The sequence below is a fragment of the Phaenicophaeus curvirostris genome, chromosome 21 (assembly GCF_032191515.1).
Source record: "Phaenicophaeus curvirostris isolate KB17595 chromosome 21, BPBGC_Pcur_1.0, whole genome shotgun sequence".
Classification (NCBI taxonomy): Eukaryota; Metazoa; Chordata; class Aves; order Cuculiformes; family Cuculidae; genus Phaenicophaeus; species Phaenicophaeus curvirostris.
The window spans coordinates 11900574-11921807 of NC_091412.1; the positions used below are offsets into that span (position 1 = coordinate 11900574).

Sequence of the window (21234 nt, forward strand, 5' to 3'; positions counted from 1 at the left end):
GCTATGGGAAAGTGATAAGAAAATTCAAACTGTTTTCTTGAACTCTTCCTAGTTACCCATGTAATTATCTTGGTACTCTTGGAAATAATCCATTCTTCTGTGAAATCTCTCTCCTTGCAGGGTGAATTTATTAAGTGGTACTGTGTTTCTTTGCTGGGGGCTGTTTATTTTGGAGTGGCTGGGCCAGGAGGAAAGGCAAGGAGAAAGGCTTCAAACCTTCCCTTCCCAGCAGGTCCTCAAAACTCCAGATTCATCATGAAAAGAAAAGGGGGAAAGGAGGGGAGGGAGCAGAAATCTTGCCTGCGCCTCCTCTGCTGGCAGCTGGCAGAGAAACCCAGAGCACAGGGTAGGGAGTGGCTGTAGGGTAGGCATTCCTCTTGATGTGGTTCGGTAGCTGGTTTTGCTCTTCCCGAGGTCACTTTTGAAGAAGGACCTAAGGGCACTGATGAAAAGGGCTGCAAGGGGTTCAGAGAAGGATGCTTGTGTATCATAGAGAGTGTGGCAAGGGTGAAGGAGCCTTTCCCTGTGCTCCCAACCCTTCATCGCTTGGGCAGATGAGGTCTCAGATGTCCTCAGGGCTGGAATGAGGTGGAAAAATCAAAGGGCCCATGGCAGACACAGTTTCCTGCTTCTTCCTTTGGCTCCCGCTCCTCATCCTGGCACACTCAAACATCAGTGTTTGTGTTGAGTGAGTCTCCGGCTCCATGCCTGGATTTCTCAGCCTTCGTGTCAAGGTACTCCAAGATTTAGTTATCTTACCATCATATTCCTTACAGTCAGTAAAATAGTCTTGAACCCTTTGAAGTAGTGGGTTTCAATGCACTTCAGTTGACTTCTGAGAGGATGGGTTTTCAAAGAAAGCTCCTAGCGTGCCACATCACTTCCCTCCTTGTTGTCTTATTTTTATGGTTATGTAAATTCAAGGAGGCCAGACAGTATGGGAGGGAGATTAAAAAGTTACTGCAAGGCAAATCAGGGTGTGAACTTGCAGAGCATCAGCTCATTTGCAGTAACTGCCTCTGTGCGTGCTCCTGCCCTGCGGATCCCTGCAGCAACACCGCTTACCTCGCATTTCCTTCGGGCTCAGGGGATCCACATGAGCAGTTACTCCAGTCTCGTGGATGCGTAGCAAGTTGCAGCCTATCTCACCCCAAGGTGATTTATTCATCTGTCTGTATCCTCAGTAATCAAGCCACCATCTTATGGAAAGATTGCCTCTCATTTATTTATGTCTGGCCTTATAACTTCAAACCAAGTTGCTAGTATGTCTTAATTTTCTCCATCTGTGAAAACAGATGCTGTTTGTTTTGGATGATTTGCCATGGGAGTCCAATTGCTGGGGCTTGTTACAGGAGTCAAAGTTGCTGTTGCTCCATGGCAGCGCGGGGCTGGCCGTCTCGCAGGCGCTGCCCGTGAGCCCCTGCATCCGCTGGGCTCGGAGCTGCTCGCCAACGCGCCCACGGAGCCCAGGGCTTCGGGCCTTTTTCACATCAGAATTGGCTACGAGGGTTGTGACTTGTAGCTCTGGAGCAGCGCGAGAGTAACAGTGCTACCCGCAGCAAAAGAAGCGTGAGACTCGTCTAGATCTTTTATTCTCCATCTGGGACCTCTGTGTCGGTCCCCGCAGACCCTCGATGTGTTTTCAGAAACACACGTCTCGGGGCCGTGTCCCTGTGGCTCCGCTCCGCAGCGCTGGAGGTCGGTGTGGGCTGCCGGGGACAGACTTCTCCTTTACAGCATCCTGAGCTGAGGCTCCTTCTGCTCGCTCGTTCATTTTGGGGCAGGACATGGACGCCCAGCTGCTACCCTTCATCTCTTTTCTTCACGAGGCGATGGCAATGTCAAGGCCTGTTTCTACAGGTTGTTTCTACAACCAAGGGCTGTTTCTACAACTACCTGAAAGGAGGTTGTGGAGAGGAGGGAGCTGGGCTCTTCTCCCAAGTGACAGGGGACAGGACGAGAGGGAATGGCCTCAAGCTCCACCAGGGGAGGGTCAGGCTGGACATCAGGAAAAAATTTTTCACAAAAAGGGTGATTGGTCCGTGTCCGAGGCTGCCCAGGGAGGGGGTTGAGTCCCCTTCCCTGGAGGGGTTTAAGGGCCGGGTGGACGAGGTGCTGAGGGACATGGGTTAGTGATTGATGGGAATGGTTGGACTCGATGCTCCGGTGGGTCTCTTCCAACCTGGTGATTCTATGATTCTATGATTCCATCACCTCAAAAGTCAGGGATGACAGATTTTGAGGCTAAAGATGCTTGCTTTAAAATTCCAGTATCCCTGGGGCTTCACCTTCTTTGTCCCATTATCTTCTGCAGTCCCTCTCGTCTGTTTGAGAGATTTGCACATCTGAGGGGTCAGAGCCAGGGCTCCCCAGCACAGCAGCGCGGAGCAGAAAAAGGCAGGTTTTCCTTTTGCTCGTCTCATTGCTCGCTGCCCTGTGGTCCCGGCGCGCATCCCCCCCGCTGCGGGAGGGGAAGGGTTGCTGTGCAGAGCCAGGAGCTCGCGGGTGGCCACTGCCCTTCCGAATAAAAAGAAAGTTATGATTAAAAAAAAAAAAATCCCGGGACCAAAAAAGCAGCCGTGAAAAGACCTGCTGAAGGGGAGATGAGAGAGAAGCTCCAGGCGTTTTGGCTGCTTTCAGTGTTCGGCGGGGTTCCAGGCTTTTCTGTGTTTGTGGACAGTTTGTAGGGAACCATCCGATGTCGAGGCAGCGGAACCCAAGGAGGAAGGACACAGCTGTCTTTAAAAATCATAGAATAACTCAGGTTGGAAGAGACCCACCGGATCATCGAGTCCAACCATAAATGGGGGGTGTATTTCTTTGGTGACCCTTTCTTCTCCCAAGCAAACTGCAATATTTGATCTATGAGTATTTCTCGGCCAGAAAAGGTAGTTTAAGAGGCTCTGGGGTGCGGTGCGGAGGGCTTTGGGCTGGGGGGGCTGCAGCCCTCGCCCGGGGCCCCCACGGGCTCGGGGCCTTCGCCCCGTCGCCAGGTGCAGAGCTGGGCCCCACAGCCCATCTCTGGCTGGCAATAGCTTCCCAATTACATTTTAATGCAATTTAAAGAGACGGCCAATTAAATAATTAACCGTAGGGAAGAGGGTTTGCTTCTTTCCAAATCTTGTTAACGCAGATATTTCGCATCAGGCCACCCAAGCTCTGAGCAGGCGGCGGTTCCCATCTCTTAAGGAACACTGACCTCCAGTGGGGCTGTGGATTCATCGCAGCGCCTCCTGGCTCCTCAGCCTTTCACTTGGGCCCATAAATTGAAAATATAGAGGGGAAAACAAGATAAATCCATGCACTGAGCCCGATGCAAGTGCCACCTCCCTGTCCCTGTGGGTACTTGGTCCCTGAGGAGCGGCCTTCCCCGGCAAAGCCCCATTTCACGGGAAAGCAGCCTTGGCTCGGGGCTCGACTCGGTTCGAGCCCCACTATCCTGGCCGGGCTGTTGATAAATGAGGAGTCTTGCCTTCCTTGTCTGGAATTCAGGGGAACCTTTACAACAGAAATGATCAGGGAGGGACTGGAGCAGCTGAGAGCTGAGCTTTCACCCACCTGGAACTCCAGGCGGAGCTGGACGCATCCTGCGTCCCTGCGGTGGGGAGGCTGCGGTGCAAAACGCGGGGTCTGAACCTTGGGCTGAGCTGCTTTTTTGGCCAGGCAGAGGCCCAGAGATTGCCGGCAGCAAGGGAGAAGGGTGGAAAAAGCGGATTTCTGCTGCAGGACAGAGCTCCCGGTTGCTGATGTGCCGTGTTCTGGGATGGATTTGCACAGAGAGCAGGGAGCTTGTCCTGTGGGGCTGGTCCTGCACCTCTCACTGTAGCTGTGTTTTGGCCCCAATGCGTCTCTCCGTTGCCTCACATCTGGGCTGGGGTTATTTGAGGGGAACGAGAGGCTTTTGTTTTGCTCCTGGAGCATTCCAGGGAGCGCCTGGTGTGGTTTAGGGTGTGGGTTTTACTCTGGGGGCAGCTGGAAAGAGGGTTCATTTGTCATAAATTGGCCTAGCGGGGGTGCTGGAGGCTGCGCAGCCTCACCCGGTGCCTTGGGAGCAGGATTTGTCCCCCTGAGCCCTCCTGGGAGACCTCCACCCCAGGGCTACCTCTCGCAGAAACCACCCACCCTACAGGTGCCTGTCCCAGGACCCGTGCCGGGCAGCTCACCTCCATCCCAGACCCAGGGATAAGTTCATGGGCTCAGCTCCCCTTATCCCTTTCCAGGTCCCCCCACTCTGCCCCACCGGGATGCTGCCAGGGGCACCAAAGCACCTTGCCGATGCGCTGGAAGCAGCCGAGCCGGTGCTCGCCTTGCCTGCGGCACTGGGGTGGCACCGAGGGAGGCTGCACCCCAGTCACCTTCGCCTGGAGCTGGCAGGGTCCCTCCTGCTGCCCCCAGAAATAAGGAGAAGATGGGATTGCTGCCTGTGTGTTGGCTCTGGAGCTCCAGCTGGGGGGTTCTCAGCGTTTTGATGTCCCCTAGGCAAGACATGGGGGTTTGGGGCACCCCTGGGTGACAGCCCTGGCTCTGTTTTCCAGTGCGCTGTGCGGAGCTGCAGATGCAGCTGACGGAGGCTGTGTCCACGCTGGGTAGCCAGAAGGAGCTCATCGCCAAGCTGGAGCACGACCTCAGCACCATCCAGGCCCTGTCCACCGTGCATCGCCCCGACGCGGAGGTGAGTCTGACCCACAGCGCTCGGCTCCTGGCAGCGGGCAGGGACCACCCAATGTGTCCAAGGGGTGGCTGTCACTGCTGGAGAGGACAACAGCAGCCAAGAGCGTTGTTTTATTGCCTCTTCTTCTTTTTCTCATCATTTTTTTCCCTCCCTTCCCTTTCTTTCTCTCGGCTCAGTAGAGGGTTGCATTGTGCCCATGCAGTGGGATGGTGCTGGGGTGGTGGTGTTGGCATCCAGGGACTATCCAGCCCTTCTTCCCAGTGCAAGAAAGGGATTTGGGGGTTGAATCCCAGCCTCTCCATGTTGTCTCAGGCTTGATCCTTGCCTGTTTGGCAGCAACGCTCCCCACGAGGCTGCGGGAGCCTGGGCAGTGGCAGGATCCAGAAGGAGGTTGCTTTGGCACCTTTGGGTGATTGGGAAATGCTTAATTCTTCCTGCCTCTCTGCCCAGGGTGCAGCCGTCCCCAGTCTGGAGAAGATTCCTGAGCCCATCAAGGAGGCCACGGCGCTGTTTTACGGTGAGAGGCAGGGGCTGCGTGCTGAGGGACCGTGGGGCTACAAGCAGGGTGGTTGCCTCCACAGGGGTGATGGCGTGAGGATGCTCCTAAGCAGGTCCTGATATCACCTGCTCAGTGCCTTCTAACTGGGGTCAGTGCCAGGTTTTCCGTGCTCGGTGTCTATTGCCAATCCTCCGGCTGCTCCCGAGCCGGTGCAGCCGGCGCGTGCCAGGCCCGGCTCTGAGCCGATCACCGGCTGAGCCAAACCCCCTGCGACTTAACGCCTGCTCTTTCCGCACCGAACCCCTTCCAGAGCCAGCAACCTAAATATTTCCTTTATGTTGGCTCCTGCATGAAGATCTGCAGGAGAAAATGAGTCAAACAAATAACAACACTTGCCTCCTCTGGAAGAAAAATCACTTCCTCTCCTTTTTTTTTTTTTTTGTCAATTTTTGTTTTGAAAGGTTTTAAAAACACACGATAAACAATATCACAGCAACAGTCCCACCAAGGCAAACAACCTGCAGCCACCCATCGTGCGCTATGAATAGCTCCTCTGTGCAGCCGGTTGAGTCATGGCCTTGGGGATGGATCTCTCCTTGGCCGTGGATGCCGGTCGCTGCCGGGAAGGTGGAGCAGGGAGGGATGGAGGGGTGGCTGCAGCCCCCCAGGCACTGGCAGCCCCACCGAGGGGCACAGCCGCACTGGGCACCTGTAGGATGGGGTTCTGGGGCATGGCAAGCTGGGGATGGCTGTGGGTGAGCAGCCCCTCATGGCTGAAAGAGGAGAAAGTACAAAATAGGGGTGATGTTTGCAAGGAGGGGAAGGGGAGAGAAGAGTGCGTGGATGGAGCGGCTGGTTGTGGTGCTGAGTCTTCTTCTTGGGGCTGTGACTGCTGCAGAGGCTGCAGGAGAGAGTCTAGTAGGGACTGGGAAGGTTGGGGTCATGGGAAGGCAGGCAGGCGTTGCCCCATGTGATGTCCTGGGGAGTAAACCCATCCATTCCCAGGGTAAGTGCAAAAACAATGGAAAAAAACATCAAACCCAGTTCTTGCTGTAACAATTGTGCATAGGAGTTTATCTGCCTGGGTGTCCATGAGGCCCTGCACTGTCAGGCGAAACTCAAGCAAGCCCCACGTGCTCTGAGGTGGATTGCGGGCATCTGCCAACTTGTTTCTCATGCCGAGCCTTCTCCGCAGGTCACTCGGCATCCCCCAGCGCCACGTTCCCCGAGGGACAGGTGGACTCGCTCCTCTCCATCATCTCCAGCCAGAGGGAACGCTTCCGGGCCAGGAACCAGGAGCTGGAGGGGGTACGTGCGGTGGGAAGGGCGGTGAGGCAGCAATTCTTGATCAGCGCAGAGCTGTGGCAAGCAAGAGAAACACACGCTCTGCTGTTAGCAGGACCAGAGCCTCCCGTTGGTGCTGCTCCAATTCAAGGATGGGTCCAAATCCCAGCTGCCTTGGAGATGTGCTTGGTCAGCTGGCACAACATTCAGGGTTGTAAAACACACACAGGGAATGCAGTTTGGGGTAAAAACCCAATATCTCTCACAACAGCCTTGTCAAAGCTGGTGGGTTGGCTCTCCCTTCCCCTTCCTGAGGGGACCACGTCTCAGCCCAAAGCCGCCCGCAGCCGCCTTGGCTGCCCCGGCCCATGTTCAGCCCTGGAGGGATGGGGTTCATTAATGGGGCAGGACTGGCGACCCCATTCAGCAGCTCACAGCCCCCTTGCTTCCCCCGTGCAGGAGAATCGCATGATGCAGCACACGGTGCACGCCCTGCAGAGCGAGCTGGACAACCTGAGGGCCGACAACATCAAGCTCTATGAAAAGATCAAGTTCCTCCAGAGCTACCCTGGCCGGGTGAGTGTCTGTCTGTCTGTCTGTCCTCTGGCTGGGCTCACACGGACGGACAGACCCCAGGCATAGACCACCGCTCTCTGTGCACAAGAGCAGCGGGGAACTTGCACGCTCCCCACGTGCACTTTGTGTGGAAGTTGGAGAATGGATGAAGGAGGGTGCAGTGCTCTGCCCAGCCCCTCTGCTGCGAAGGTTGTTTTTGAGCTGTGCTGGGGGGTGGTTGATACTTTTAGTGCAAGAAGCTCAGATTTCCTCCCTGAAAAAGCTGCTACAAACCCTTCTGATGCTCACTGCTGGCAGCGTGATGCTCTAGTGGGCAAGTCATGGTTGCTCCTGCCCAACCAGGCAGCATGGGGTTAAATTGGGGCCTCTTGCAATAAATCCCTGCAATCAGAGCCTGAAAAAATCATTCATCCTGTGACAAATCCTGTGCTCATTCCTCACCACCCTGAATTCCTTGTGGCCAGCAGAGAGGGCTGCTCTGCTTCCCACTCTCCTGGGCAGCCAGGGCCTGTCCTTAGAGGAAAGCAAACCAAAACATCCCAGTAATCCAGGAGGCTGGGATGGGGGCCAGACTTTCTTTAAACCAACTCTGCTTGTGCTGCATCCCTCAGAGGTGTTCAACCCCAGAAATCCCTGTGGGTTGTACGAGTGGGTCAGGCTGCTGCCTGGGGAGTTTTCAGTTGCAATGACTTCCTCGGTTGGAGCTGGGCAACTGTGACCTCAAGCTTTCCTAATAACTGCAAAAGTGACAATAACTGGGGAAAGGATGTCGGCTCAAACACCAGCTCCTCACCTTGCCTGCTGTCCTCCCTCTAAGCTGCTGCCTTTCCATGCTGGCTGGGCCGAGTCCATTTTATTTATGGGTATTCTAATAGAATTTGGGGATGGGAATGAAGCCATGAAGATCCTTATTTGGTTCTTTTATTTATGTCTTGGTGATGACGCTGGGTCAGCCCCTCTGCTGGCTTTGCCTGTTTCTCCCACGGGAGATCATATTCGTGTTTATCCGCTGCCACAAGGCAACCCCTGAATGCCATTCGCATGATCTAAAGAGCAAAAGCCTTCGACGCAGCAGCACAGGGAATTGCATAATTCACCACCTAATCGGGCATGTGACACGTTAAAAATAATCATCAAAGATCATTCAATAAGGCCAGGCTGTAGTGAATTCGTCGCCCCTGAATTGGGAGCTGGTCTCATCGCTGGCTCCTGCCTGCGCGGTGACCCGTGGATTGAATTGCGGCGTGTCAGGGCAGAGCTGCTAAAGGTTTGCTTGCCAGCGCGCTGGGGCCACCGGGCAGGGCAACCGGCAGCGTGCGGTAGGGGGTCCAGAGAGACCTCGGTGATGGCAGCGTCACCCTTAGCGAGGGCAGAGCTGCTGCGGGGGCAGCGGGATGGAGCAGGGCGTGTGTGACTGCCTGGTGAGAGCACATGCCGTTTCCAGGCTGGGTCTGGGTAGGAGGGATGTGGAATCTGCAGGCCTCGTGCTGTGCAGAGGCAGCGCTGGGGAAAGGAGGAGCAGAGATGTGCAGGCAGTGTGAGCATCCTCGGGGCTCACAGTTCACCAAGCACCGCTGAGAGGCTGCACGAGGAGAACTGCTGTCCCAGGAGGAGTTTAAAACCCAACCTGTCCAAACTGACCTAAATCTTTCACTTCTTTCAAGGATTCTCCTTCATTTCCCTTGCCCTTTGCCCACCCAATAAGAGACAAACGTTTGAACAAGTATTTCCTCCTCCTAATCCTCTGTCTCCCTCCTCCCTGACCCAGCAGCAAAGGAATTCAGGCTGGAATTTGCAGTAGTCCAGGTGTTTCCAAGTGAGCTTTCTGAGGTGACACAGGTGACTGTTATTTCATGGAAAGGGCAAAACACAGGGTCATTCCTTCTCCATGTGGAAGAAGGGACCTCGTTAAATAGCTCTTGTTGTGCTTCTCCCTTTTTGAAGGCGATAGGTGGTGTTGGTCCCACTCTGGGCTGGTTCCACTCAATCCTTTGGGGCTCCTGTCTTTCCAATGGGCAGCTCAGAGGGGCCGGGGGCTCTGGCTCCGTGCGGGGTGTCCCTGCACCCCTTGCAGCAGAGTGACAGGCACGACGGCTCTGCCAGCACCGCTGCCCGCTCTCACCCTGCCTTTGCTCCCGCAGGGCGGCAGCAGGGATGACACCGAGCAGCGTTACTCCTCCCAGTATGAAGAGCGCCTGGACCCCTTCTCCTCCTTCAGCAGGAAGGTAGGAAAAGTCCTCAGAACCCCCCAGCACCTACTTGTGCCTCGGGATCGCTGCCTCCTGCAGCTGGGGTAGGACTCCCCAGCCGTGATTCGCCATCGCAGAGCAGGACGCAGGGCTGAGGCACGAGCTGCGGCCACTGTGCTCGGCTCTGGAGGGATTGCTTGCAGCCAGGTGGTCTGGGTGTGTCAAAGGGAAGGGGCAGGTAGAAAATGAAAGCAGAAAATGCACTCAAGTGCCGTTCTTTTTAAAACTAAAACATAAGAAAAGGCATTGTACACATGCGGTGTCCCCGGCAGCTGGGTGTGCCAGGAGGTGGGCGCATCCTGGGGCACAGAGCACCTTCCCTGATTTGCAAACCCAAAATCAGCCCTTTCGGCCTCAAAATCAGCTTCTTGTACCGTTTGCTTGCAGGAACGGCAGCGGAAGTACCTGAACCTCAGTCCCTGGGATAAAGCCACGCTGAGCATGGTGAGTGGGCACATCCGCAGTGCCGCTGTGGCAGCAGGAGGGCTTCAGCTCAGTGCCTGCACCAGGAACGCTGCTGCTGAGCTTGGCCCTGGTCAGGGGCAGACCCTGTTCCTGCTCCCCCAGGCAGGGGTGCAGCCCACACCAGGACCTCGCTGGGGCTCAAATTAGGAGAACAAAGTCTAGGAGAACTGGCTTTCTTTCTCTTTTCCCCCTTGGCCTGTGTCACACTGGCAGCAGGCTCAGGATCAGGTTTTGGCTGAGTTAAGCCCCGGGTATGTGGTGTAACAGTGGTTAATGTGGGGCCACTGGTCCGCAACAGCCACAGAATACATAAATATCTTGTAATAAAGGCAAAGCTGTCATTTGCATAAAAACTAAGCAAATACCAACATGAATATGGATCGGATGGCGTGCCAGCACCACAGCGAATTAATGAAAGGCGTTTACAAAAAAACTGACTTAGGGGAGTTATTCCTTGGGAATATTTAAGAACATAATCTTGTTTGTTACAGCAGCCTCCACCGTGGCTGTGAATAGCAAAGCAGATTTCAGCCCAGGACTGGTTTGGTGGGAGGTGTGTGGGTTTTAGTGCCAGCTCTGGAAAGCCCTGATGGTAGCTGGGGAATGTGCTTATGTCAATAAGGAATCCCTAGCTTTTACAGCACGAATAAAAAGTTTCTCTGTAGGAAGGTGGGATCCGTCATTCCTAAGCTTCTTTTCTAGGCTGTGGCTATTCCTGACTTTGGCCCTTCTGAAGGGATGGAGAGGAAGGTTCTCCTATGGGGACCCCAGTGTGGCAGGCCAGAAGAGATCAGGCGTCGTTGGCTGCTGTTCCACAGCCTTCCTGCAATGAGGGGGTTGAGCATGAGCACAGCACAGCCCCACAGGGTGTCTGGGACCTGGCGAGCTAAACAGCTCTGCGGGCTGGCACAGGACTGACAAAGGCGGAGCATAAATCTTTCAGGATAGACCTTGCTGAGCCAGAAGGGTAAACCCACAGCTCAGGCTACCAGTGAGGCTTCCTTTGTCCAAGGAATTGCTAGGAGTCAGAGCGTGCCTGAGAGCTGTGCTTGTGGGCGTGTGAGTAGGGGAAGATTCCCTTAGGTACAGATAGCTGTGGCCAGTCGGAAGGGCAGCAGGCCAAGCTGTGGGACCCCAGGGACCTGCCCAGACCACCAGGGCCAGCCACGAGCCTCCCCATGCAGCAGAGGGGCTGTTACTGCGGACAGCAGCTGGGGTCCAGCACACAGCTCCCATAAAATCAATGGCCCAGCAGCGAGAACTCACATTTTCCAAGGTGCTCAGCTATCCCCACAGCCTGGCAGAGGGTATATGCGGCTCTCAGCGTGTGTGGCCTCGCTACCACAGAAGCTGGGGACTCTGCGCAGTACCAAGCCTTTACTCCTGCTTTAGCAGTTCTTTGCTGCCAGCGTGGGTGCGTGCCAGAGGGTCCAGCGCCACAGCACAGGACAGCAGATGCTTTGGGCTGAGCTGGCTGGAGTTTCTGAGCAAGAGATGCCCGGAGCTGGAGGAGCATGCAGATCCTGGGGCGTGGAGCAGCAACCCCTGAAATGCGCCAGGGTGCTTGGGGGGCTGCACTGACACTGTGGGTCTGGCTGTGTCCCCCGAGCCGTTGTGGGGTGCAGGGCCAGCACCGGGGCCAGCCTGCAGGAACCCAGCACAGCGCGTGCTCAGCCACCCTGCTTGGAGCCAGTGAGGGGACACTGCAAACACAGGTTCTTCAAGCTCATGAATTAAAAATGTGCGAGACTTAATTACTGCTGGGGTTCCTCTCCAGAGCAAAGCTGAGCCATAGGCAGGCTCTGAGTCGGGGCTGGTGAAGGGGGAAGTGGGCAGAGCCAGTGGAGAACGCTGGGATAAAGGTGGCTCAAAATGAACCCTGAGGGAGTTTTCAGTGTGGGGAACCCCACAGTTCAGCCTTGAGTTCACCCCAGTTTGGGGCTGAAAGCATCAGCACTTGTGGTGATCACCCTGAAGGAGAGCGGCTGCTTGGAGATGGGCACGGGTGGGCGGCAAAGCCTCCCACCCACCTGTGTGTTTGCGTAGGGTCGAGCACTAACAGGGCCCTGATCCCAGCCAGGGTCTCTCCGAGCCTGTGCACAGGGAGGGCTGAGTTCCACATTGAAACAGGATTTTCTGTTCTGCTCTCACTGCAGGGCCGGCTCATCCTCTCCAACAAGACAGCTCGTACCGTTGCCTTCTTCTACACCCTGTTCCTGCACTGCCTCGTCTTTCTGGTAAGTTTATTTATCACTTCAGTGGGAAAAACCCAAAATAATAAATAATTAAACAATGCAGCAAGATGAAAGATAAATCAGAACAGTATTTCTATCCTGATCTTCTCAAAGCAAAACCAACTTTGTGTTATTTTGGCAAGGAAAGGAGCAAAGAATATAAAAAGTTAAACATCATTAAACTTTAAAGCTCTAACCTAAATAAAAAGGTAAAATTCATAAATATTACATAGTTGGCAAGATCTTACTTCATCTCGACACAACAGGGCCTGAAATCCAGCACCCAGTGCTGCCTGGGTGGGCCAGTGCCATGATCCAGAGCCCCTCCCCAGCTTTCCTGGAGCCCCTTTATAGTGCTGGAAGCTGCTCTAAGGTCTCCCCAGAGCCTTCTCTTCTCCAGGCTGAGCAACCCCAGCTCTCCCAGCCTGTCCTCATACTCCATACTCTCTGTGGCCTCCTCTGGACTCACTCCAACAGATCTATGTTCTTCCTGTGTCTCCTTGGACCACAGTTTTGAAATGGAAACGCGGTAGCACAAAGGGCAAGAGGAGTCAAACCGAGCAGTGACCTTCCCTAAACCTGTGCCAAACCCACATCTCCAAAGTCCTCCCCATCCTTGTGCCCCCTCAAGCGCACCCGCTGTGCCACAAACCACCGCAGCTGCGGCCGCACTGCCCCAGCAAAAATAACCCTCTGGAAACGGTCATCCTGACCATCCCAAGGGCAACCCCTGCGCACGCTGGGTTTCTCCATGCTGGGAACATGGGGCTGCAAATCTGATTTTACCCAGAGCGTCGCTTTAGGTGTCTGCTTGATGCACAGAAGCCACGGGTGCCTGCAAAACACCGCAGCGGAGGCTCTGCTAGTGGCTGTGAGGACAGAGTGGCAGGGATGGGACTGCACAGCAGCGACACGGGTGCTGTGAGAGCAGGCAGAGATGGGCAGGTGAAAGCAGAGCTGATTGCATTTCTTGTTTTGCAGGTGCTCTACAAAACAGCCTGGAGCGAGAGCATGGGAAGGGACTGTGCCACCTACTGCGCTAAGAAGTGCGTGTGAGGATGGGGCTGCTTCAGCCCAGCCCTGGGGCTCGCGAACATCGTCTGCCTGGGTTTGGTGGTCAGAGCATAGTAGTTTGCAGCAGGGTGTTTTGAGCAGCACACGTTGCACCTCTGTCCTGCAAACAAACGCAGTTAATGGGGTTTTAAACCCTTAAGCCAACAAGGATGGGGGGAGAAAAGGTGCACGGAAAAGGCTGACGCTGCCTACCTTCAGTCAGGATTTCCCAATCCCTCACTGTGAGCAGTTCTTGCTTGGCAAGGAAGCCTGGTAATGCCAAACGTGAGCCTGGAGACCAGAATGAAACCCGTGCCGTGACTCCAGTTGCTCTGAGCAGCTCCCAGCTGCTGCTGCCCATGGCTGGGGAGGGAGGAATCGCAGTGCTAATTATCGTGGCTAGTGCTCGGAAATGAAGCAGCTCTTCCTTGGCTGCCGAAGTGCTTCAGACCATCCTGTGAGCTAACGTGGCTGTGCCCTTTCCCCAGGTACGCCGACCACGTCCACAAGTTCCACAAGAACGGGGATGTGGACGACATGTGGCAGTGACGGCTGGACACGACCTCACTGGCGCCGGCTCCCCTTCCATCCCATGGCAGGATCTGTCCCTTCGTTCCCTGCCAGGCGCTTTATCACTTTGCTTTCTGCTTCGTAGGATGGAGGCAATGATCCCTCCCTGCTCCCAGCCTTGGAAATCAAAAGCCTCAGCTAATAGAGAGACATTTTTTAGGACACAGCCTCTCCAGCGCTCTGTCCCTCCCCGGGGGAGGCTGCAGTGGTGTCTGTGTCCTCCTGACACCCCATAGCTGTCTTTGCTAAAATACATCAAAAAGCGAGATAAGAGGGACTCCTCTCAGACTCCCTTCCCTTCCTGTTCCAAGTCCAGTGCTGGGAGGACTAAATTTAGCCAGAAATGGGTGGGAAAATCAATCTCCTGAACTTGCGTTTTCAAGTGTTGTGATATTTGAGAATTCCTGTTCTGCTCTGTCTGGTTATTGAATTATCCAAAGGGGCAGCCGTCCCGCCGGGCTCTGGCAGCGGCAGGTGAACATCAGCCGTCCCCAGAGTCAGGGCTGCTCAGCTCGCTGCCCGCTCGCTGCCTCTCCAGTCAAATGAAGCTGTGGCTCAGCTCTGTGCTCTAGCTGAAGGGCTTCTCAGGCCCTTCTGCAGCACCTCAGCCCGTGCTGCCGGGTACCAGCAGAGGCTTTTCTTGAACCGGAGCCCTCGGCTTGAAAGCAGCCCAGGTAGTTCAGTCTTAATGGGCACAAAGGGAGGTGTTGCTGGTCAGGATTGGTCTCGCAGACTCTCTCCTCACTGAGATCTTTCTGTTGAGCGTTGGTTGCCCTTCTGGGTGCAGTGGCTTCACCTAATCCCAGGCAGTACTTGCCTCATATGGGGATTTACTGCCCTTTAGCTGATCTGCTCAATGTCTGACCCTTAAGAAAACCGCAAGTCAATTGATTGCTGGTGGTGGGTTTGCTGAGTGATGAATACTGGCCGGCTAATTTGGGTTGATTTAGGGAAACAGATGTGATAGAAGAGGTTCTGATTAAAAAGAGCAGGTCCTGGCACCCACTGTTGTTGCCTCGGCTCGCTGTGACTGCCTGGTGCAGGCAGATATTAGCTCATTAGTGTGGTCCTCAATTAAAATTCCCCTCCAAAACAAGAGAAAAGCATTGCTTGCAATTAATATTTCATTGCAGATTCAAATCTATTCACATTCACGCTGCTGGGAAGCTGGGGCCTCTAACAGAGCATGCAGGCAGCGATAGGCTTCACATCTGCCACGGGCAGCCCAGGTTTATTTATAGGCTCTGTGACCCACAGCAAAATGTAAAATGCTCAGAAATGGAAGGGAGGGATAAACCCCGAGGGACCGACCTGCACCTGTCCCGCTCGGTAAACTGAGCCCGCCCGGAAGGGAGGCACCCAGGGGCGAGATGTCAGCGAGCGGGGCGATGCTGCCGCACAAGGACCTCTTCTTAAACTGCTTGACTTCAGATGTGGAGGAGATGAGCTTTTGCTGTCAGAAATTAGTAGCTCGGAAACGTGATCTGGGGAAGGGTGGGATGCTGGTTGGGGCTTTGTTGGGAAGGTTAAATTTGCTTTTTTTAGCAGCCTTATTTGACGTCTTGGAATTGCAAAACTTCTGCTGCTCTTCACACTTGTACTCTCCATAAATGACTTAAAATAGATGTTGAGTTCTGCAGGACAAGTGATAAAATAAACTTAGGCGTGCATTGACTTGGTCGCTTTTGTGCTTTGCTTCCTTTCTTTTTTTTTTTTTTTTTTGACTTTTGATCTTAAACAACTGCAAAGCGTCCTGCTGGAGTCCAAGGGCAGAGAGCGCAGCTAATTTTAGAAACCCATTACAGCAGCTAAAGGCAGCGATGTCTCGCAGCGCCGGGAAGGGCAGGACCTCTGTCCCTGCATGCTGCAGCTGCCGGTGAGCATCGGCATCCCTGGGCCACGGGAGCAGAGGGGCTTGAGCCCAGGGAGCCTCCAAAACCAAGGATGTTCTGTACATCCCCACGGAGCTGTTGGTAAAGGCGCTCGGGTTGAGTGGTGAATGTACCTGGCTAATTTTGGTGGAGCTGGTCATGATCCCCACCTTCTCCATCCTTCTTTTTCCTTGCTCTTCCAGCCCCAGGGGTGCTGGCAGCCTCGGCCCGGTGGAGCTGGGCTGCTTTACAGGCTCTGTCTTTGTGCTTTAGCCACCTCTTCCTTCTGCTGAGCCCAGCGCGTCGGTTTGGAGAGAGCTGAGAGCCATGACCCCTGCTGCGAGGGACCAGAGGTTTTCATCCCACCGGGACTCCCTCAATTTACTGACCCCCAGCTCATGAGCTGCCGGGTTTCATTCTTCAGGCAGAGCCACCACCGCCTTCCATGTAAAACGAAAATGACAAATGTCCCCAAATCCCTGCTGGGGAGGGTGGGGGTTAGATGTAGAGTGTTGCTTTTTCTTCTCTTCTTGCTGTTTCTTGTCTTCCAAGCAGCTTCTACTGCCCCTGCGTGGCACAAGGACCCATGTCTCCTGCCTTCCCCCAGCACCGGCTGCCAGAGAGTGAGTGTCCCCTGCACACCCACACCCTGACACCCCCCTCCAGCCCAGCCCTCGCGGGGCCCCTGCCTCGTTTAAGAGTCAGGGAGGGGAGATGGGAATGGATTTTTGCTAATTTGATTTGAAAGCTTCTTTTATCCCTGAGCGACTTGAAAGAAAAGGATTTCAGCAACCCTTTGCTCTCCCTTGCTGGTTTAAATTTGATTATGGGAAACAGTTTTAATTAGTATCGACAGATATTCAGGAAAATAATTACGGCGAAACCTGTTCTTTTTTCTGTCTATTTAACCTGCGAATCTTCTGTCCCATCTCCGAGACCCAGGCTGATCTGAGGGAGTGGTGCAGGTTTGTGTGGTAAGGGAAGGCTTCTGGGGAAGCCCAGATGGTTACGGAGATAACAGGCTGCTCACATCTGGGTCACAAGTTCAGGTTTTGCCATGGGCAGAGGAGACAGGACAGACATCACTGCCAGGACGCGGCTGATCTGTCCTGGTTTTTGGCTGCGGTGCCCACCCCAGGCGGGTGCAGGGGATGCCGAGGGCGCTGGCAGCCAGCTGGGTGTGTGTCCGTGCTCGGGAGGAGCGCGCTGATGCAGTGCTGTTTGCAGTGCTCTTTGCAGGGCGAGCGGCAGCAGCAGTTATCACAGGGCTATAAAAACAATAATATGATTTTCCTCAAGGTCTCCGGCCGGGCGCCTCATCCCTCCGGTCCAGTTCCTGCAGGCACCGGATCTCAGAGCCACAAAGGCGCAGGCAGCGAACGCGTTTGCCCCCGCTCTGCAAATGGAAAAGTGAGATCGATAGGGTTTGAGCAGAGCTGGATGGAGCGGAGCCAGCGCCTGGCGTGCAGGATGCGAGCGAGACTCCCCTCCGGCAGGAAAGGAGCTTCATAAACACAAACACAGGCAGAGCCAGAGCCAGCAGAAACGCACCCGGTCCTGTGGGTTATTTTAAGTTCAGGGTGTACCCGGAAAATGCAGCAGATAAACATCGCAGGGCTGGGAGCTCAAAGGGTCCATCGCGATGGGTCAGTGCGCGGACACAGCCTGTATGGAAAAAGAGGACGAGATGTACAGGGCTTGGGTGTCTGGAGGCAGGAGCTGGACCAGCTGCCCATAGGGATCGACTGCTAGTTGCTTTTGGAAGAGCAGCTCTAATATCTGCTTTAAGCAGGCAGGGAATCGGTGGTGGATCTCCAGTGCCTGTTGCTTTTAAATCAAGGCTGGCTGCCTTGAAGCCGTGCTCTGGTTCGGCCGGGAGTTACGGCCACATGGCAGGAATTATCAGCCAGGGCTGCACGGCTTCATGATCCATGAACCATCATTTCTCTCTTTCCTTTCCTAAGAGACGGAGCAGCCGAGGCTGTTGGTTTGAGATGGATTGTTTTAGAAATGAGAGCAGGGTTTGGATGCTGGGAGCTCCCTTGGCCGGGGTGCGTTTGCTGAGCTCCTCTTCCCCCAGGGCTGGGACACCCAGTGCCCTGCAAGAGGTGGCAGCATCCAGGGGAGGGACGAGGGGCATGGCAGCGGGTTGTCTCGATGCTGAAATCGCAGCCGTGGGGAAGGACTGTGCCCTGCTGCAGGAGAGCTGAGCTGCCCTCCGCAAACTCCCCGTTAGTGGGGAGCCCCGTTATTGAGCCAAGGAGGGCGAAAGAAAAGGCAAGCTCCTCCGCGCGGCCGTGCTGGAAGGTGCCGGCTGGTAATAACTGTTTTATTGCTTCCTGTTGTGTTAGACGTCTGATGGCAAGCCCGGGGCCAAAAGCTGGTGCGGCATATGGAGCATCCCTGGGCTCCCCCTCCTCCCTGTTTGCAGAGTCTCCCTGGAGATGGGCCTCACCGGCTTTTCCAGCTCTGAGAGGAAGAGAAAAAACATTTCCTTCCCTCCACCCTGAACGTCTGTTCTCGTTTTAGGAGATGCGCTGGGGATGATGTGAATGGAAGGACGCACCCCAGCAGCAAAGCGGCTGCAGTGCGAGGCTCCTGCTGCAAATCCTTGCCCTGAACACCCAGAATCTGGGGCCTTTCGGATGCCTGTCGCTATGGCAACCTCTTCTCACAGCTGCGGTCCACGCTGAGCCTGTCTATCCGCGCTGCTGCCTTCCCGAGGGGTGATGCTGGAGGTGATGCTGCGAGGTGATGCTGGGGAGACGGCCCTGCAGGTTGCAGCCGCAGTGGGACTGGTGGGATCCCCCCACCAAGAGGGTCTCCTGGGAAAAGAAAGGGCTCTGTAGGGAACTGCATTGCTTTTAACAGTCTCTTGGTGGTTTGAGACTCGGGGAAGATGTTTAGCAAGAGGAAGGCTCTGGGCTAGACCCACATGAGTGGTCCTGCTGGTGTCCCTAAAAGGCTTTGCCCTTCCCCAGGTGCTGGGAGCCAGCACCACTCCCCTCAGCAGCCAGGAAAGGGCTCCTTGCCTTGCAGTAACTTGCTTTGCTCTGCAAATGCTGCCTTCTCATTTCCGTCGAGCATCCCACCACCCAGGGAGGGCACAGGATGGGGGTCACAGCCGGGTGGGAGCAGGTGAAGCATTGCGGTTCCTCTGCAGAGGGAAAGCAGCAGCTGGGGCTGTGCCACCCGCCCCGGGATCCCTGTTGGTGGAGGGGACCCCTGCATCACCCCCATGAGCAGCTGCTGCTGGGGCCGCGCAGCAGCCGGTGCATCTCCCGGGTGTGTGGGGCAGGATGGTGCCACCCTCCCCTGGGGTGACAAAGTGCGGGGAGGGGGCTGCCCTCCCTTCCACCTTCCAACACCCTGGCCCAGAACTGGGATTTTCCAGGGCTTTTTCCCTGTCCCCCTCTGCACACCAGTCCCGGCAGGCTCGCAGGATTTAGGAATCTCCTGGCTGCTGTTGTGAGCCACGTGGCTTCAGCCCCAGAAGGAATTCCGGGGCTCTTTGCCCACCCCTGCTGCTCACACACCTCACACCGGCTCCCCACAGACCGATAAAATGATGGAGAAACCTTTAAAAGCTAAGGGAGGGTTGGGATCTTGGAGATGCTAACATTTTTAAGAGCTGCTCTGAGTCCAGGCAAAGATGATTTTACCTTTAATATTTAATGCTTTTTTTTTTTAAACCCGTGTGCATTCAGAGCTCCTGCAAGGAGAGCTTCGCACTGCAGGAGCGTGGGGCCAGCCTGACCCGGCAGCATGGGACGCCTTTCCAGCACAGCCCAAGCAGAGCAGAACAGCACGAAGAAAAAGGATATTTAAGAGACAACCTACGAGGAGCTAGCAGCTCTGACCTTGCTCCAGCAGAAAAGGGAGGTGGTTTGGAAGAGAAGGTGCAGAAGGAACGTGGACCTGGGCCCCCGGTGTGGCCGTGGGAAGGAGCAGAACCCCTGGGTGAGAGGCAAGAGCGATCACACTGGGACTCTGGAGTCTCAGGTCTGGAGCCCCCGGTGTGGACATTTATGTTCCCCTTGGCAGCAAGGTTGGTGTCTGGGCACTCATAGTGACGCAGGGCTCTGCATCTGCTTGCAAATGCTTGCACGCTTGGCGAGCTCTCCACCTGCCACCGTGCCAGAAGGCACCAAGGGGAAGTTTTAGCACAGAAAAAGCATCGCTGATTTTTTATTTGCATGGGCAGGAGGAAGAAGAGCAGCGGCAGTGCTGTGCTTCCCCCACAGAGGCCCAGTTCGCTCACGGGTGACATGTCCACAGAGCTGGTGGGGTGTTTCTGAATGCAACCATCTCTTTTCAAAACACTTGCCCTGGAGACACTGAGCAAGGACAAATCCCATCCTGCTGGTGCAGAGCCACATCGTCCAGAGGGCAGCAGGGAACTCCACCCCAGCAGGATGGATGCAGCAGAAGAAACTTCTTCTTGGAGGCATCAAGATCAGGCACAATACAAAGCTTCAGAATGAGAAGTCTCAAATCATGCCTGCAGGTGCCGAGCTGGACACCCCCTCTTTGTTCCTAATACCACTGCCTGCACTGCCAGGGGTGCAGAAGTGGTGAGCCCTGAACCCCTCTTCCTCCTGATGGCATCTTCTGGAGACTACGCTCCTTCCCCACTCATCAGCCCCAAATGTTACTCCTTTTCCAGCTGGGTCTGACATTGAGAGGTCCCTGGACATGATCCTGAGCTGATGTTTGAAGCGCAGAAGAGCGAGGGCACGGCAAGGGGCAGGCTGTGCACAGATAAGGGACAAACAAATACAAACCCAGACTGATATTTCTCCTGGTTTACTCCCTTTCCCCCCTTCATCCCTGTGATATCTTTCTCCAGTAAATCCTTCCCTTATTCCTCATTAGAGACTGTTCCTGGACAATTTGCCGCTGTGATGACCTGGGAGAAGCCAGAGGCCCATCAGCCTGGCCGACAGCTCACACGCGCACCTGGCTTTTTGCCATGCCTGTGCCGTGGTTTGGTTTTGAGAGCAGGTTCATGGCTGGGCTGCCCCACGCCAGGGCCACAAAGGTCTCCTGCCTCCCTTTCCAGGGTTATCTTGGGATGCTGGACAAAACACTCCACCTTCTGATCCTGCTTTCCTCCCTCTAACATTCCTCTCTCTCCCCACCGTGGTTTTGTGGCTTTGCAAACACACATGTTGAGGTTCTGCAAGGAACTGCGGGAGCATCGCGGTGCCCGTTCCCCAGATAACCCCTCGCCTGCGCCAGGACGGGACGAGGGAGGAGGCGGTGGAATTAAAAATAACAAGCTTTGCCGGGAGGCACGGGTGGCAGCGGGCGCGCTGCCGGAGCTGGCACAGCTCTGCCGACGGATGCCTCCGGGCACAGGATTTCAAGGGTACGTCACGCTCCAGCCGGGCGGCTGCCAGCAGCCCTCCCCGCGCTGGCTGCTGCTCTCCCAGCTCCTTCCATCCCAGAGCTCCGAGGGAGCCCCGGCGCGGGGAGAATTGCCTGGGGGGAGCAGATATTAGGGTTATTCACCACCGGTTTAAAATCATTTAGCAGAGCAGAAAGAGCACGTGTCGACAAGCAGTAGGTTCTGCTTTGCTCACGCTGTGGCTGCTGTTAGAGGGGTCGGTGATGAACTGGGGTGTCTCGCGGGGGAGCAATGCTGCTCCGCTCCACATCCGTGTGGCTGGGAGAGGCGTGAGTGGGGCCAGAAACCAAGCACGAGGCTTCAAGGCAAAGCCCATCCCTGCCCACAGGAGGCCCAGGGGCTGCAGCGTGG

General features: G+C 55.3%; 1 protein-coding gene across 1 annotated transcript in view; it reads left to right on the forward strand.

Annotated features, from left to right (window-relative positions):
- The window catches only part of CUX1 (cut like homeobox 1), a 231844-nt gene extending 216561 nt beyond the window's left edge, over positions 1–15283 (forward strand). Inside the window, exons 15-23 of the mRNA XM_069873844.1 lie at positions 4536–4672; positions 5123–5189; positions 6367–6479; positions 6915–7031; positions 9173–9256; positions 9668–9724; positions 11902–11982; positions 12961–13025; positions 13521–15283. Coding sequence (XP_069729945.1) covers positions 4536–4672; positions 5123–5189; positions 6367–6479; positions 6915–7031; positions 9173–9256; positions 9668–9724; positions 11902–11982; positions 12961–13025; positions 13521–13581 — 782 coding nt within the window. The 3' untranslated portion in view covers positions 13582–15283. The remainder of the gene's footprint in view (positions 1–4535; positions 4673–5122; positions 5190–6366; positions 6480–6914; positions 7032–9172; positions 9257–9667; positions 9725–11901; positions 11983–12960; positions 13026–13520) is intronic.
- Positions 15284–21234: the final 5951 nt, after the last annotated feature.